Below are 13,837 nucleotides of genomic sequence, written 5' to 3'. Positions count from 1 at the left end.
GTGGGAAGCGGTTGCCTCGGTTGCCACCGTTACCCCCCCTCGCAAAGCCCGGAGCTCGCCCGGGTTCGGCTCAGGCTCTGTGCCCGGGCAGCTCCGGCCGCGCTGCGGAGCGCGGTGGGGACGGTGGGGACGGAGAGCGCCGCATCGCTCTTGGGGTGATGGTGGGTGACTGCGCGGCTCAGCCCCGCGGCTCCGGTTTCATTTCCTTTTTCCTGATCACGATTCAAATACAATAGAAGGAAATCACGCTTAAAGAGACAGCCGCCCGTTGCTTTAACTGGACTCCCGGGGGTTTAGCGATACAAACAGCAGCATCACGACTCGGTGGGGTTCTTAAAGGGACAGAGCCGGCGCTCCCCCGGGCCGGGGCTGGGAGCTGACGGGGCGTTTTCGCATTACAGGGGCATTTAATGACACTGGCTCGGTGGGCTGGGGGAGGTCAGGTAGGTAGACAACCTGAAAATGATCCCAAGGGCTGGGGGAAAAAAAAAAAAAGGTGCCTGGTTCTGTATCACTGGCTTCTTCTCAGCCGCACACAGGACCAAAGCGACAGTCGCCGTCTCTCCCCTCTCCCTCTCCTCTGACACACATGTGCACATGCCCACACGTTTTTGTACGGTCCCTCGAGATCCACAGGCAAAGAACCGAAGTATTATTTTTCTACCTAGGATTCAAATTGGTCAACTAAATTGTGTCTCATTTATATCCCCCAGTGAACGTTTACGGGTGTCTGCTCCCACACATCCCCTAGTGCTTGGCAAGCCATATAACAAATTTATATCTTGACACCGTTTGATGTTAATGAGCTATAAAAGCCGGAGAGTACAAAGTATCGATCTGTAATTAATCACAGAGAAACTAAAGATGGGAAAGTCTTGCCTGAAGATCTCTGTTTCCCCTCCCGCCCTTCCTCCTCTCCATCAGCACAGCACATCCCGGAAAGGACCGATTTACAGAGCTGGAGTGAAAACTGTTACAGCAACTCGAGCATTTCCCAGTCTCTGTGGCATTAGATACTGGCCGTTGCTGGAGACAGAGTTTTAGATGAGATGAACTGCTTGCCCTGTTAATTCCTTTAAAAACAGTAAGAAAATAGCTGTATTGAAGCACTGCTGAATAGCAGGAGAAATACTTCACTTCTATGTTAATTCCCAGAAGAGAAAGGTATTTGATGTCTATTTTTATGACTATGTTCTAATTTTTTCAGCTTTTTGGCAGCTAGGGATATAATATCTGCAATACATTAATGAGCCCGATTCAAAGATTAGTAATGTCAGCAGAAGGACTGTTATTCATTTCAAGGAGCTTTGAACCAAGCTCTCGCAATACTTTAGAGCCATCACTGGTCATTAGAACACATCTTTCCGATTCTTTAAAAACATCTCCGATGTATTTTAAGCTATTACAGTATGACAGTCACTCTTATTGCTGTGAAAGGAAAAGGCTCTTTTGTTGGGTTTTCACTGTATTAGAATATGACTATTTAATTTCTGATGTATTTACACTGCGATCAGAAAAGTATAATGTAAACCTTTCCAGAAGACTGAATAATTAAACTATTGCAAGCTCCCCCCCCACCTCCCCCAACCTGCTAGGAACTTTATCATGTTGATTTAAAAAAGTAAAAAATCAGATTTGAAAGTGGACCAAAAACATGCATAAGGACTTCAAACGTGTTAAAAAAAAAGAGCCATTTTATGATCTTGGTTTCTCCTGGCTCTGTGTCTTGAGGTTTAATAAAGTATAAACGCTGAGTCAAAATTTCCCTGCTGATTGGGGTATTCGTATTCTGAATAGCTCCTGATGGAATAATGTGAACAATTCCACAATGCCCAGTAAATTTTCTGGTTTCAGATGACACAGTTGTGCAAACACTACAGACATACTGGCATGCTGCCTCCCTTCTATTTACTTTTCCAAAATTCACAGGAAATTAATATCTTAAAGACCTCTGTCCTTTTGTCTATCTGCAAGAGATCAGTTGGTTCAAAAGTTTTGGTGAAGGACAAAAACATCAACATTGGCACATAAGGAATTACTTAATTCCTTAGAAAAACAACATAAAAATGAGGACTTATAATACACAGGGGCCAGTGATTATTTGAAACACAATTTTTAAGCTTTCGCAACACCTGTAGTCCTTGCTTTGGTCCAGCAGATAACCTCCCCAAAGCTAATGAGATATTTCTCATATTTATAGCCGGACAGACCAAGAACACTCTCTGCTTTGCAAGATCAATCCCTTAACCCACAGAAAGTTTCTCTGCATAAAACCAGTGGAACAGTGTGCAATAAAGAAGCCAAAAAGGACAATTTGTGTGTGTTTTTCTGTCATCTGTTTCAGTGAGATCCAGAACAAACTTTCCTAGAAGAAGTCAGATCTTTAAGCACAGTACTTGCGATGGTGCTGGGATCACTCCATGGTCCCGCAGACACCACCTGTCTCCTTGTCTAAAAAGAACTGTAGCCAAAACCACAATATTATGTCTTGTTTTCTCTCTTTCCTATGAAGGAGAGATGCTAGGCAAAGTGGGGAGCTAAGAAAAATGGGGAAAAAAAAGCAGTCAATTGGCTGGTACGTGAGATAATAAACGTGTTGCTCCACCATGCTTAATGGGACAGTGCTGGAACTCGATTTGCTTAGACAAACTACTCAGAAAATGCGGCGTGAGGATTAAAGCTGTCAGGGTATCCTGAAGAAACGGCAGAGCAAAACCACCAGGCAACACCATGCAGAAGGTGGGGTTTCAAGCTAAACGAAAACACGGCTTTGCAGGCACGAGCATGGCAAAGATGAACAGAAGGTGCGACGAAGCAGCATCCTGGCCTGGTGGGTGTCTACCAAACTGCTGAGGGGTGGTTTGCCCCACTGGTGCTTCTGGAAGCACCTTTTCTTCACATTTCTGTGCTGGCATTTAGTGGCAGTTCCCACTGGATTCGCAGCAGAAGGCCTTCAGTGTGCTCACCAAGAGTTGCATCTTCCAACACCTTTGAGGAACAAAGACATATACTTCTCTGGGGCAATTCCATTTTCCATTATTGGCTTTACATATAATAAACTCTTGCTCCGGACAGTGAAACTTGGCATTTCCAGCTGAGCACTCTTGTGTCCCACCAGAACAGTTGACCAGTAATCAAGAGCGACTTCTTTTTTTCATCTTGGGCAAGTCCCTTTATACCTTTTTGCCTCAATCTGCAAACGTTTACTTCCCTCAGCAGAATTGGCTGTTGATTTACTTTTGCCTCCTGGTGAATAATGTTCCCAAAGACAAAGCGTTATTCAGCGCTAGAATTGGTGGTGCCGACATTTCCTGCGCAGGGACAAAAAGACTAACACTATTTTTAGCGAGGGCTTTTCTTTCCATTGTCCCTTTCTCTGTGAAGCTGTATTTTCCAGCGCTTTTTAGTGCAGCTTTTTTTTGGTGTGCATTCATTGATTGAAAATCCTGTGGGATGAGTTTTGGTTTCAATTAACTTTTATTAATATAGATCACACTATAGACTAATTCTTGGAGCATGGCTGAGATCAAATCCGCTGTTAGTAACTGCATTTAGTATTCAGTGCTTGGGATAATGTGCCACGAATAAGTTGGCTGGACTTTTCTAGATATTTCTCAACAAGAACATTCAACGTAAAACTGCATCGTGTCTAAAGAAATAGTTCAACATGTCTGTTTCCAAAGAAACTTCCCCTCTTGGACTCAGTGAGTACTTTCAGCTTGGTTTTGGAAGGCCACAGGATCATCATCATCATTACCACTCGGTCTCAGGTTGCTCCTACCTTTATTTCTTTAGTATATCCTAGCTTTACTCCCCCTAGAGCTTATGGATACTATTGAACTATTTCAGGTCACCCCCATTTAGACAAGTCTGTGTTCTGTAAGATTAATTTTGCTGCCCTTAACAGCCAGTAATGCTGCTTGCCTAAAATGCACTTTATGAAGACTGAACTCGTCATAAGACAAGAATTAAATCTCAGTGACAGTGGCCTAGGTTTTCTGTTAACGCTTTCTGTGGGATAGAAAAGCCTAGAGCATGACTAACGGTGAATGGTCAACATGAAAGGTGGCAAAGAGGAACAAGGATTTCTGTAATTTGGGCTATGGTCTGCCACTGACCCACCATTTGGTGTTAGAAATCACTGCTCCACTCCATTCCTCGGTTTACCCATTTGCAAAATGGAAGAATCCTCCTCCATCCCTCCACACGCTGGGCTGAAGCTTTGACACGCCAGCACTTTGGATGATGCTCTAAAGAAATGGAAAGTTTGCATTGGTTTGGGTTTTCTGAACGCAGGTTTGACATTGCAGAATGAGTTGAGACTCTGGTCTCTGTTAAAGAACACAGAATACTTAAGAAAGAATATAAACCAGCTACCGCTGAGGACATTTGACTATGCCACTGGAGAATCAATGCCATAGCAGTAGTTACTCATACGGTCACTATGTCATATTAATGGCATCAAAGGCACCACATAGTTAAAAGAAAAAAAAATGTATTTATTGCTTTTTCATGAATCTGGAAATTTCTTTTTTAGCGAGTAATTTCTGTCTCCACTAGTGCAGTCTCCACTATTGCTGATCTGGGGTTTTTTTTCATATCGAAGACTCCATCATTGACATCATTGTCCTAGCTAGCATATTTTCTAACTTTCCTGGGGACAGAAGTGGTGATAGCAGGGATAAGGAGTCCTCCTTCAGTGATGACCAATGCAGTAACTTGAATGTACTTTAGAGGCTTTTGGTAAAGTGTGATTCAGAGGACTTAAAGACTCCCGACCAAGGACGCGCTTCTCTTTTTTGGGGTTAACCTTTCCTTTGAACTGGAAGAAAACAAACCAGAACAATAAAAACCACACTCAGGGTGAGGTTTGCCCTGGGGCTGTGAGGTCCAGGCATTAGATAAGCCTGGTGCATAAAGAAGTTTAAGCAGTTACAAAGTTTTGCTTTGTTTTGGCTTATTTTCTTCAACAAGCAACAAAGATGAAAAAAAAACCCCAAACCACCGAGTCTGTGTTTGTAGCTGAGAGATATCTTCGACTGCAGGTCACACCAGAGATGATGAAAAGTAAGTTACAGGCAGTCAGATGAAGGGATATTTCACTGTAAAAATGTGAAAGGTTCCCCCTCCCCATTTCCTCTCTCTTCTTTTATTGATTCTCTTGCTCCCATGGAGCCATGCACACAAGCCAGGTCCAATTACCCTGTCATGGTTTTCATAAGGCTACTGCTCTCCAGTACAGTCCTGTCAAGTCATTTTGCCTTTTTCCACGGTAAGTACTCTCTCCTACGCCTATGCATGGGGATCACCCCAGTAGGGCACCGGGGACAGTTTTGACTTTGGCATTAAATACCTCATCCCGACCCATAGACGTCAGAGGAGAGACACATCCGAACCGAAATGGGCTTTAAGTCCGACCCGCAGATACTTCTAGTTTAGAAAATAACTGGTGACTGGGAAAACAATTCCCTCGGGGAAAATTTCAGAGGGAGTCATAGACCAAACACAAACTGTAGCTCAGGCCCCCCTGTTTATATAGACATACACACATACATACAGATATATTTATATGTTTATGTATTTTTATATATATACACGCACATTTGCATGTGTGTATACGTTGTGTGTATATCATTACACATCTTTGCATGTGTGCGTGTATTTGTAAACACACAGAGACACATACAGACTTGCACGTCACATAGCTTCATCTTTTGCTGCTTTCCAAGCTGTTTCCCAAACCAAAGTCACTTTTCAAGATCACTGCCTGCTCTACCCGAGACGTTATTTCATGTTATCATCCCAGCGAGTCACTAGGTAGCTGTAGTAACCTTGGCACCAGCTGGCAACACACCAGAAAGCCTAACATCATTCCAGGAATACATCAGTCCTCTCATTCCCCTATGTAATGTTGTTATTTCTGCTTTTAATTCCCTCTGGGGCTTTAGCATGCCATAAAGCCATCTGCCCAAATTAAATGTAATAGGAGGTAGTTCTAATGAGTAGGTCTGGCGTCACCTAGTCCACAGGACCATCCTGGTGCCACCAAGGAGGCAGAGTGGTCTAACAGGCAGCAGGCAGCAGATGGGAGAGATGAGGTTTGCTTCCTTCTCTGCCACCGAGTAGAGAACTCACTTGGGCAAGACTTTGTGCCTCAGTTTCTGTGTTCCTGGCCGCGTCCTCCTTTTCCAGCCTCTGAACTTCAACCAGGCAAATCGCCACGACGTCTGGCATTGCTGGATGCACCGCTGACTGGCCATGGAGACAGTGAGATCTCCTGCTGTTCCATCCCCATGCGCATGCATACCCCCAAAAATACACGGCCTGGGAACTGTAAAATGTGCTGACACATTGTGTGCAAGTACCACGGACCCTTGGAAAAAAACGTCCAGCAGAAAAACAAACAGCTCAATTCACTATTGTTACACCAGCTCAAATAAAAACTGCAGCATAGAGGAGCCCCGTTCACCTCTTCATTTGAGAAGCTGGAGCTCAGCTTTGAATGCCATCACCCACTTTCCCACGTTCCCTATAGAAATTAATCTAACGTGCTTCGTACTGCGAGTCTGTCCAAGCTTCATCCACAGACAGGCATGCTGGACCACTCCATATTCCATAATTCACCTTACTTCACTGGCCCACCTTCAGCAGATCTTCTAACGCTCCACAGAAATTTCATCACTTGGGAATGTCTGATGCATCCTTTAAATTGCCTCTTTCTTTTCCTACATAACAAGGCTCTGTCACAGGCATACCAGCCACCTAATTATTAACCTTGACCTTGGGAAAAAAAAAGAAGCAGAGTGCATTTAATAATAACCCCAGTGAGCTGAGGCAGCTTTACAATTACGTTGCATAATGTAGTCATGAGCAGAGGGTTACCAGGGAGATAATGGTAAACATCAGCCTTAATTCTGTCTGAAAAATAATTGGAGTGATCTCCCTTTGTGGCTGGGGTAGAGGAGAAAATTGGATGGGTAAATTTCCAGTTACCACAGATGTTAGTAAAACACGCTGCGCTCCACCATTGACCAAATTATTAGCTACATGTGAATGCTACGGGTACAAATTGTCTGGCTTCCTCTCTGCACCCACCAGTCTGCGAGTGAGCATCATTTAAATGAGAAAACAGCGTTGATTGCAGCACAACTGGTATCTCTCCGCGTTGTTACTACAGCTCCTCTTTACAGTGGCCCTATCAAACTCTTCTGTTTGTTGGATTATTCATCAATCCTGCCATATTTAAAAAAAAAAACCATAGCCCTTACAGCCCTTGTCCACGAGGGCTGAAGTTATCATGGTGCAATCCTTTTGCCTTCACTGTGTTGCAGCGTGTGACCCACGGGGGAATCAGCTGCTGGCAGCTGCCTGTTGTCCTGCCTCCTTGCTCTCTGCACCGGCTACAGCTCTGAAGCACCTGGTTCATCTCTGGAGCACCTCCAAAGCTATCAGCAGCGCCACCTCCTTGCTCTGGCAGGATGTGGAGAAGTCAGGGGGACGCCAAAGGAGGAGAGCTGGGCTGCTGAGAGGCGTGCTGGCAGAGCATTCGGTCCTTTTCCCACCCCATCTGGTCACCACCACCCATTGCTGATTTTTGCTTCTCTGCTGTTACCGACAGAAGCTCTGGATGGACTTGGGTGCCACGGGAAGCACGGCCTGGGCCACTCTCAGCTTGGAAATATGCCCAGAAGAAGAACAGTAGACATCTTGCTCCAGAGTAGACCCTTCCCTGCAGCTCTCCTTTCTAATTTCTTGGCTCCTTTTGGGAGCTTTAGACTCCTTCACTGATGTCATCTACTCAAACCGTCACCACAAAGCTGTGCCTTCTTTTCATGTTTTTTTGCAGCAGGAACAACAGCAAAGCCCAAGGAAGTCTGGGTGTGCTTGCCTGAGTTTTCTGCTCCAGCCGGCGCCTCCACCGGAGGCTGGGTGCCTCTCCCACACTGCCGCTGCCACAGATCTCTCCAGATATTTTAGACAGTGAGTTCTTCAGCCTTTATTTATATTTAGAGCAGGCATTTAATTCCACAACCGCAGGGCCTGAGCGTTTTCGGATTAAACTGTGTGTGATGGTTTGAGGAATCCACAACAATTCATTGTCATTCAGACACTTATTCCCTCACCTGATGACCCCTCCCCGCCCGGGAAGGGGAATCGGGGAAACCCAAGGAAACCCAAGGGTTGAAATACAAACAGATTTAATAGAATAAGACTAGATAATTAATGTTAATAACACCAAAGAACCAATATTGATCCCAATACCAATATAAATACACAAGGATTATACTCAGCCCGTTCTACCCGTAGAAGCTGTGCACTCCCCGCAGGGGACAGCCCATGTGGGACACTGCCAGCGCTGCGGCTTCGGGAGGAAGGGAAGGGCTCAGGGCTGCGGCACCGGGGCAAAGAGTTCTCAGTATGGTGGCCATCATGGGAGAGAGAGAACTCCTCAGCAAACCTTCTAATTTGTATTGAATGTGCCGTTCGTGGTATGCAATAACCCTGCTGGCCAGCTTGGGTCAAATGCCCGGGTCTCCCTCCTCCTCATCCCCACACCTGGCGAGCTCAAAACCACTGAGACCTTGAAACCCGCACACCATAGCTGGCTATAAAGTAAATATTTTCACCAATTCAGACACTAGAGTATTCTAAAAGTGCAGTTTTCCCAAGCATTAGAAGAGACATTAGTCCTGTGCTGCTCAAACCAGGACACTGTGGTTTCAGTTCCCCATTGACTTAGTTCTAGAGTTGACTAAGCATGGTGACGCGTCGGTGCAGCGACTCCTATGAGATACGTATCAGCTAGCCTCGACCGACGACTTCTCAGACGTCTCCTGTTGATATTTAAGTGAAGGTGGTATTAGAAAGTTGCCTGTGTTTTCTAGTGGGAAGTTTCTGTCAGCTCTGCTGCTGCTTTGTAGTGTCTTTGGAGAAGCAGGGGCCCACACGGGAGGTCCTGGTGGATCTAGGTTGCTGCATCCCAGCAACGCAGCAGGTAGCACTGGGATGCTAACTGGGTGGTTATGTGGTATGGAGTGGGAGAACTGGACGACCAGTGGACAAACCCATGGTGGGCGTGTGCTTTCCAGTGTGTGCAGCTCTAGTGCCTCCCATCTTCTAGGTGATTGGTGAGCTCAAGTCCCGTTGCCAGGACACAGAGACGCCTTTTTGGCAGAGCAGCCAGGCCATCCGCTTCCAGTTCCTTCTGGTTCCAGTCAAACACCACCTTCTCTGCTGTAGCTTTCCACCAGCTATGGGTAACCTCAGCACGCTCAAGCTCTGCCGGTTGTAAAACCCAAGCCCTGCTGGGCTCGGACAGCATCCAGCACTGCGGTACTGCTGTCCTCCCCCTCTCCGTCCCCCAGCAGATCTCTCTTGATGTCAAGCCACACTTGTTGGCACAAACACATCCTTTCGAGCTGCTTTCTACTACCCAATTAGAAGGCTGTCAGCGACAAGGCCATCACTCCTCCCGCAGCTTCTGACAAGCCTGGACACCGCTACAGTGCTGCAGAAGATTAAAGGAGTCTTGCCTTTGTATTACCCAGCGGCTGTGTGCTAGCCAGAAACTAATTCCCCTTCCCGATGAATGTGTATGTGGAACAACTAATAGGCTCTGTAAGCCTGTCTTCATTCCTTATTAAAAGGAACACACTCACTAAAGAACAGAGCTGTCTAATACACATTTCTTCGCCGTTTCCCCTTTCACGAAGCCTCAAGAGAGTCGCAGTTCCCGAGAATTAGAGACTTCGGGGTGGGGGTAGAGGTGCTTTCTAGTAGTTAGGATGGGGCTGAGCATCAGGAATCCTAGATGCTTTTTAATGATTCATTTTGAGGCGACGGTGATTGCGTTCGCTCTCCAGCGATTGCTTTCTGCACTGAAGCTGAGGAGCGGGTGGGTGTGCGGTGCTTTTACCTCCGGGATGCTGGCTCAGATCTGCTCTAGGCTGGTAGCAGCAGAACCTCATTGTGCTTTGAAGGCTCTTTGGCAGCCGGTGTGAAATGAGTTGAATGACAATCCCGTACATTAACTTTACCACCAAGCATAAAGATTACTGGGTAGTACAAAAGAAATGTTGCTTTAATCTCCTGCGGCGGTACAGAGGTGCTGGGATTTGTCAGGCACTCCAGAAGGAGTGATGGTCTGGGGGAGGACCAGATCTCGGCAGCATCCCCGGGTCCATCTGAGACTGCACTTGGCCCATTAACTTCCAAATTCTGGCTGTGTTACATGGCAAACCTGACTGATGGAATACGTAGAGCTGAAACCCAACTAAAACAATTGATTACCCACAAATTCCATCTAACTCCCCCAGAAGTGGAACAAGCACGTACAGACTACTTAAAGCTTGTAAATTCACTTAGCGACAGATAAAGTGTACCTACTTCCACTGATGTAAATCTGGAGTAATCCCACTGAAGTATAGGAAATGTGAGGTCAGTGGAGTTGACTAGCATTAAACATTCATGGTTGAGAATCATTTTTTAGCCATAAAGAATGACAGATAAATGTCCTTTGAATTCCTGACCCCACTATGAAAATGAAATACAAGACGTGGAAACTCTTTGAAACTGATAGAAATGTCTCCGTCTTAGATCTCCCCCCGTTAATCAAAACAAGGCACTATAATCAGCTCCGATTCTAGGTCTATCTGTAAGGAACAAAGCGAACGTAGAAAATTAAATCATTTAACACATTATTTCCTTCCTCATTTCAGCGCCGATTGAGTTTATTGCACAATTTCTCTCTCCCCGCCCCCCACCCCCGCTGCCCTGCAGCTGGGTTATTCTGCAGCCTGCGAGGGCTGGGGGTGCTGCTGCAGGGCAGGAACATCCCCAGTTCCTGTCCCAGCAGAGGGATCGCTGCTCTGGGAGATTCCCCTTTAGACTCAGAGATCTCTTCCTGACATCTGATTTCCTATTTACTACCAGCTGAGCAGGAAACTTGGGACAGACCTAAATGGGGAATATTTGCCTATGCTGTTAAGCGGTACCAGCAAAATACTGATTTTTGTAGCCGTAGCTTAAACCCTAAACATCTTCTGGAAGACCTTCTTCCAGCCTTCCTCAGGCGTGGCTTTGAGGAACCTGGTCTAGTGGAAGGTGTTCCTGCCCATGGCAGGGGGGTTGGAACTAGATGAGCTTTTAGGTTCCTTCCAACCTAAACCATTCTATGATTCTATGAAACATATTCTGTTGGCAAAAGTGCAATTTTGCTAGGATAAATTATTCTGCATGAGAAGCTTTTGCCTCTGTTGATCGGGCATCATTTCTCCTTCCACCTCTGACCCAGCCCAAGTTTGTAAAGTAGGCTTAGAGTTTGTGACCAACCTGAGGCCATTCGCAGTGGGTGAACACTCCAAAATCTAGTGGTCTTCCCCACGGTAGAGTATGGCAGAGATGACATATTTTGAGTTTACTTTAAGTTCATGTTTGGGGAAAGGCTGAATTATGATCTTTTTTTTAAGATAACACGAACAGAATCACCAGAATGTTAAAATAACGTTGTCTACATTGAATTGATAAACCTTGTTTTATAGATTTAGCATTTTTTAAATTAAGATTCATTTTATAGATTTACAGTTTCTATCTAGGAAGGTTTTTATGAATAGCAATTGCTTACGGAATATTCTAAAGATATTTTGGTTATTTTACATAATAGGAAATATAAAAATTATATAGCCAGTGGCCTGGGCAGAACAAAAATATTTCAAAGGTGGGGTAACTCCCCTAATATTTCAACAACAGCCAGGAACAATATGATAGTTTGCAATCTCAACATAATTTTCTGTATTTTCTTCCCACTACCCAGTGGGTATTGTAGAATTCATGGCCATTTCAGTCATTATTTAGCAATGGACAAGACATAATTTTAATTTTGAAGGCGGGATTGGCTTTGCTTTCTTAGGAGAGTGTCCACTGAGATCCTACAGGTGCATTCTGTGTTATTGCTTTTCTGTAACTTGTTTAAGGTTTCTATCAGACTTTGTCCACTAATTGATATTTTTTCCTGTTCTCTTCAGCCCTCTTTCAAACCCTTCTGTGTTTTTGAGAATTCACTGTAACACTGAGCATGAATTTCTGGCCAGACAAAAATTACTCTTCTCAGGAAAAGTTGGATGATAGGACTCAATGATCTTTAAGGTCTTTTCCAACCTAAATGATTCTATGACTCCAAAAGTGCCCGCTGTAGTTTTCTAATTATTTCTATTTCAAAAAGATTTCCTGTTAACTATGCCTACAGGAAATAAATGCAAATCTGTTACGCATCAGTTTCTTAACTAAAGTACTTTGCATTCCGCGGCTAATAATAAGTGATGATTTTCAATTGACAACTTACTTCCTCCCCGGTGTCGTTTAGGGAAAGTGTCAAGGAGAAAACTGTCAGGGAGAGAAATAATAATAATAATAAATGGTTGCTGGCCTGGCTGGGTTTCCTGCAAAGGCTGCCTTTGCACAGATGGCTTCCTGCGATAGCTCTTCCCGGGCACCACAGCTTGCTGGGTACCGGCTCATATATATCAGAGCTGAGGGTTTGATGGCTGTAAAACATCTGCGGGTTAGGGCTTAGGCTGCGGTTGGGTCATTTGGGCTTCTGGGACCGATATCAGAAACTGGATGAAATATTTGCCCATGCATTTCTCCAGTTGCTCCCAGCAAAGAAGGGTTCATGATTTAAACCTCGGTTTTCTGCATTTATACAGAACAGATGCAAAGCAGTAAAGTGAGGTATGGAGCAACTGAGTACTTTATTCCAAGGGCTGTATGAGCAGAGGGGGAGTATGTACTATGCAACTTATATTTCCTATTACCACTGTGCTTGGTAAACCTCTGCCTCTTACCTTCATCGTTTTAGGTGAAGGCAAGCAGGACATATCACTGTTGTCAAAAGTCTTTGTATCTTTACTCTCAGAGTTTCTTCCCTCCTCGTGTCCCTGTTGCTTTCCAATCCCAATGAAATGCAGCGTGGGACTCCTTCTTGTTTGCTGCTGTAACATAAGCATCAGGGTCAGACATAAGGCATCACCCAACAGTGAAAACCCTCTCTTTGCAACAACACGAGCTATTCCTGGGACTGACTGGAAGCAGGAGAGATGTCTCTCTGTCACCAAATAAGAAGACGACTAAAATTATAATAAGGACAAGTTTGGACCCCATAGCAACACAAAATGCAGTGGAGATTGTAAAACCACCTTTCCATGCCACGCAGTCCACGCTGTGCTCCTCAGAAGATCTAGATATCCGGGTTTCCTTGGCAGCGCTTCTGCCGTTTCTTCTGTGCACTCTTCCCAGGAGCCCAGCTTCACCGACTGCTCCCCAGGGTGGGGAAATCAGGTTTCTAAAAGCCACATGAAATACCTGGGCTTGATTTCCTACAGATTCAGGAAAGGTACAGGCTTCCTGATATGGCCAAAGGAGGGTGAACAGGGGGAAACATTGGTAGGGCGTGGAAACTTGCTTAATATCTGACTGTAGATGTTTAGGGCTACAAGTCCTTTGCTCCCATTGTATTTTTACATGATTAGTCTTCCCACAAAGATTTTCTTTCCTGAAATAAAATGTAAATGTAGAAGACAGGTTTTTATCTGCTCTGGGTGAGAGCTTGAATGTTTGCCTCCCAGCATCCACGACCTGACCACGTTTAAGATTCCCAGGCCACTTTTCACCTCAGCTGCAGTGAAGTGGGAGAGTTTGATTGTAGATGCCCCATCCCTGGAAACATTCCAGGTCAGGTTGGACGGGGCCCTGAGCAACCTGATCTAGTTGAAGATGTCCCTGCTCATTGCTGGGGGTTGGACTACTTGACCTGAAATGTCCCTTCCCATCCAAACCATTC

At 45.1% G+C, this 13,837-nt stretch overlaps 1 protein-coding gene across 1 annotated transcript in view; it reads right to left on the bottom strand.

Annotated features, from left to right (window-relative positions):
- LMO2 (LIM domain only 2 (rhombotin-like 1)) overlaps positions 1 to 6,234 on the bottom strand; it is a 13,967-nt gene extending 7,733 nt beyond the window's left edge. Inside the window, exons 1-3 of the mRNA XM_009886291.1 lie at positions 6,136 to 6,234; positions 4,730 to 4,822; positions 34 to 212 (exon numbers count right to left, since the gene is read on the bottom strand). Coding sequence (XP_009884593.1) covers positions 34 to 212; positions 4,730 to 4,822; positions 6,136 to 6,234 — 371 coding nt within the window. The remainder of the gene's footprint in view (positions 1 to 33; positions 213 to 4,729; positions 4,823 to 6,135) is intronic.
- Between the last annotated feature and the right edge of the window lie 7,603 nt (positions 6,235 to 13,837).

The sequence above is a fragment of the Charadrius vociferus genome, unplaced genomic scaffold (genome assembly GCF_000708025.1).
Source record: "Charadrius vociferus isolate BGI_N301 unplaced genomic scaffold, ASM70802v2 scaffold115, whole genome shotgun sequence".
Lineage (NCBI taxonomy): Eukaryota > Metazoa > Chordata > Aves > Charadriiformes > Charadriidae > Charadrius > Charadrius vociferus.
Note: the sequence above shows the minus strand (reverse complement) of the source record. Positions and strands in the feature narration are given on the sequence as shown.